Source organism: Azolla caroliniana, unplaced genomic scaffold (assembly GCF_043228905.1).
Source record: "Azolla caroliniana isolate FFs.n. ecotype wild unplaced genomic scaffold, voAzoCaro1.0.p SCAF_10, whole genome shotgun sequence".
NCBI lineage: Eukaryota > Viridiplantae > Streptophyta > Polypodiopsida > Salviniales > Salviniaceae > Azolla > Azolla caroliniana.
The window spans coordinates 16,781,587-16,786,217 of record NW_028230445.1 but is presented as its reverse complement, the minus strand read 5'-3'; the positions used below and the strand labels follow the sequence as shown (position 1 = coordinate 16,786,217).

General features: G+C 35.9%; 1 protein-coding gene across 1 annotated transcript; it reads right to left on the bottom strand.

Moving 5' to 3' along the window:
• Positions 1–388: 388 nt before the first annotated feature.
• Positions 389–2,581, bottom strand: LOC147859230 (uncharacterized). The gene is made up of 3 exons (XM_087326508.1): positions 2,253–2,581; positions 1,763–1,929; positions 389–1,349 (listed from the first exon to the last, which is right to left on the bottom strand). The coding sequence occupies exons 1-3, from the start codon at positions 2,544–2,546 to the stop codon at positions 557–559; spliced, it is 1,254 nt and encodes a 417-aa protein (XP_087182634.1). The 5' UTR covers positions 2,547–2,581; the 3' UTR covers positions 389–556.
• Between the last annotated feature and the right edge of the window lie 2,050 nt (positions 2,582–4,631).

Below are 4,631 nucleotides of genomic sequence, written 5' to 3'. Positions count from 1 at the left end.
TGTGATATTTAAATTAAAAAGGCTAATTGATGTCCATATGTTGCTCCTAAATTTCCATGGATTGGCATAAAACAATACATGTTATATGTAGTTTGGAGATCATGCTCATAAAAGATCTCCTCTCATACTTATATACAAATAACACATGGTTACTTCTAATTAGAAATTCCAATAATATTTGTTCCAATACCCATTGCATATCATACTTTGATTAAAATTTTGTGCTATACAATGACATCAACCTTTACATAATCATATGTATAAACAAAATTACGAGTTTCACCTATCAAGTTAAAATATTTCAATAACAACCAAATTCTTGAGTCTTTAAACAAAAACCGGTTCTTATAATTTAGAACACAAAAAGATAAAAAATGTTACTTTTCCATCGAGAAAAAACAAAGAACTACAATAATGCCTATTATACGTACATGACCATACATAAGTAGGAATTTTTGAGAAAAATTGTGCATGTTGTATAAACACATGAAAGTCAATATTAGACCATGTATACGAATTGTACTCCATGTTGCGATCTTGCTATGTATGAATAATTTTAATATTGATGATGACGGTGATATGGACTAGACGTACTACTCAAAGGCTTGTGATGTAGAGACAAATTAGGAATAGAATTCCTCCCATTCATACATGTCATGCCTCCTAGCCAATGGAGTACCGTTGTCGACACACTTGATGATCGTGTTCGAACTGGTGACGCCTCAAACCCAACCGTCTTCATACTATATTGGTGCCCATTGTTGTCGCGACGAGGTGTTGTCATCGGAGACGCGCAAACATTATATAAAGCTGCTCGTGTGGGTGTATGCGAACCCCCTAACCCCAATTCTTCATCGTCATTATTATCATATGTTTGGAAGGTCTTCCACCTCTCTGACATGTACTCAAGCAAAGCTTCCATGCTATGTTCCACAACTTCTAAGGGTGGGTCCACAAGGGGGTTGTTGTCTACCTTTAGCACTTTGAGGTTCTCTAATGCTCCCACACCCATCGGTAACACCTTCACTTGGTTAAAGCTCAAATCAAGCTCTACAAGAAATACTAGATCTCCTATTGTTGACGGCAATGAGCCCCCAAAATCGCTAAAATTGCTGCTTATGTTAAGCTTCTCTAAAGATGATAAGTTCCCCATGGAGGATGGTAAGGACTTCAAGTTGTTGAAGTGAAGATCAAGAAACTTGAGCTCTTTGAGTTCACATATGGACGGAGGTAAGAATGTGAGCTTGTTGGAATGAAGGCAAAGGTTGCGTAAGTGAATAAGGTCAAAACCGAGCCGAGCTGGGATACGTTCGAGTTGATTGAAACCGACATTAAGCTCTACCAATTGCCTACAAATATATCAAACTTATAGTAAAATCATTTCAAAAAGCTCATGAATATTGTTACTGAATACGTCATACAATATGAGACTGAAGGGAAACTATGTAGCTCAATCTTATGAGGAGGAAAATGTTATATATACATAGTCACAAATATATATGTGGATGCAAACATGAATAAGTAGATGGTGGATTGTTCCTCGAGCCACCAACTTGATTTCTTGTGGTAATATACAAACATGTGCCATGTCTTGTAAAAACTCGTTGGGACAATGAATGGGCTTACCCACTCCTTTAAATTTGCACTTAAATATACAAAATTTACAAACTACCATACAACCTTTATGAATCGGTGGACCATTTGTTTGTGCTTTAACTCTTTTAAAGTATATGATATTGGTGCATGATCTCTAACAAGTTACCTGCATCCTCCAATGCTATCAGGGAGAGTGGTGAGCATATTCCCAGACACATTGAGCAGTTTGAGGTTCGCCAAGAATCCGATTGAGTCTGGTAGGCCAGACAGTTCATTCGATTGCACGTCTAGAATCTCAAGGTTATCCAAGTCTCCAATAGAATTTGGCAAGCTCTAGGAACCAACCCATCAAACAAGCGTAAGGTTGTGGTCATGATGGGAAGATAAAACAAAAACCGCACAAATATAAAGAAAAAGAAAATGGAAATAAATAGTTAAAAGTGGTAAAATCATGAGCTGCAATAAAAAAAATATCAAAAAATATATAGAGATAATGGTAAGAATAGAAAATTAAAAGTGTAAAGGGGAAAATGAAGAGAAATGAAAATGACCCCCCCCCCCCCCCCCCCCCCCCAAAAAAAAGAGAGATTATAAATAATAACTAAAATAAAAGATTATTTTTAGAGTTAGTTAATGAATTGAGATTTTGTGTTAACCTTAAGTTGGTTGTTGGAGAGGTGGAGGGATATAAGGTTTGTAGTGAAGCTGGGGTCATGAATTAGGAAGGTGTCCAAGCAATGGCCACTCAGGTCCAACATCACCCTCTTCATCTTCTTCTTCTGCTCTTGCTCCTGCTCTTGGGTGCAGGTGGCATCACTAGGCCAAGTACTATGGACATCATGCAGAGGTGGTGGACCATCATCATCAACCAATGGATTGGCACTCTTGAATGCCCTATCCTCATCATCCTCATCATCATCATCATGCCCATTTGATCCAGTATTGGCCATCTTTGATGATGCCACATCATGCCCATTTGATGCCACATCATTTGATCCACTATTGGCCATCTTTGGTGATGCCACATCATGCCCATTTGATGCCACATCATTTGATCCACTATTGGCCATCTTTGATGCCACATCATGCCCATTTGATCCATTATTGGTCATCTTTAATGCCACATCATGCCCATTTGATCCAGTGTTGGCCATCTTTAATGCCACATCATTACCATCATCATCATCATTATCATCATCATCATGTCCATTAAATAGCACTTGCTTCATCTCTGCTACTGCTCCAAGTTTACCCTGCAAAATAATTTGCAGATAATCATTATTTTTAACCATCTTATACAGTAGTCAAATCAGCATTTTCGGATGCCAATTAAAAAAAAAAAAAAATTTGAATAAATGAAGAAGAAGAAGAAGAAGCCTGCAAATTACAAATTGTTCACAATGATAATATAGCAAAATAAATCAAATAATAATAATAATAAATTAGAAGAAAAATAAAACAATAAATAAATAAATTAGAATCCGATGAATGAGAAACCTACCTGATAGTCATGAACTGAAATTTTTTAAGGGAAACAGCAGGCTATGATAATTTTGCAATCAGGTGAAGATAACAATAGAAGTAATTAGGGAGTAGGAGTTAAAATCATAGGCTATAATTTGCAATCAGAAGAGTACTAAAGAGAAGAGAAGTCTGAAGAAGAGGGACATGGATGGAAAATACACACACCATTATCTGAGAACATGCATACATACAAGAAGATCTTCTGAGGAAGTACAGAGGAGATATACATTACCTTTTGCTTATAGTACTTAAATGTATGTACAATATATCCTATACTGTATATATATATATATATATGTATATGTATATATAGAAAGAGAGGGATAAGGACAAAGGACTGTTTCCGTACTGGACTAAAAATGTAACAAGTGAATCACCCACAAAAAGAGTCAATGGAGAGAGAGAGAGAGTGGGGGGGGGGGGGGCTATAAATAAGGAGAACCACAACTCATCACCATCTCTACAACCATAACCTAATCTTAATCTTTCATCTGATTGTTCACACACTCTTATCACCATAATTTGGACGTCTGTTTTTTTTGTTGACATTCGAGCCGGTACAAGGAGTGCGGAATGGTGAAATCATTGATGGGTTGTAGATAAGTCGAGAGGGAGAAGAGACCACCAAGATCGATTTGAACGCACCCGAATCGTAGACAAAACTTGGTGTAGGCGAGGATTAGATGAGATAAAGGGAGGGGAGAGGGAGATAAGGGATCAAAACAACATAATTTGGACGTCTGTTTTATTTCTTTTACCGTAATTAGCTTACGGTAATGGTAAATTGTTACAATACATTCTCGCTTCGAAACCTAATTTTCTCGCTTCTCTATTAGATACTTCATACATATCTCTTAATTCACAAGATGACTCTCTTTCTATCTTTCTTTCTTTTACCATAATTAGCTTTAGCTTAGTACCCTAATGGTAAATTGTTACTTGAAAACATTTTCGCTTCGAAACCTCATTTTCTCACCTCTCTATTATATCTACTTGATACCATAGAATGAACCATATGTACCATATGCGCATTCACATTTGAGAATGATTCAATCAAACGTGTATGGTAAATCATCTCAAAGTTGGATAATTTGGATAATTTAGTTGGGAAACAAATAAAGATTTGAGAATGGTTGAATCAAACGTGTATGATAAATCATCTCAAAGTTGGATTGGATTAATAAGTTGGGAAACAAATAAAGATTTGAGAATGGTTGAATCAAACGTGTATGGTAAATCATCTCAAAGTTGGATTGGATTAATAAGTTGGGAAACAAATAAAGATTTGAGAATGGTTGAATCAAACGTGTATGGTAAATCATCTCAAAGTTGGATTGGATTAATAAGTTGGAAAAAAAATAAAGGTTCGAGAATGATTCAATCAAATGTGTATGGTAAATCATCTCAAAGTTGGATTGGATTAATAAGTTGGAAAAAAAAAGACCACGCTCAATATTGTATATTGATTGAATCAAATGTTAACACAATTAAAAGCTCAAAACTTAAGAATT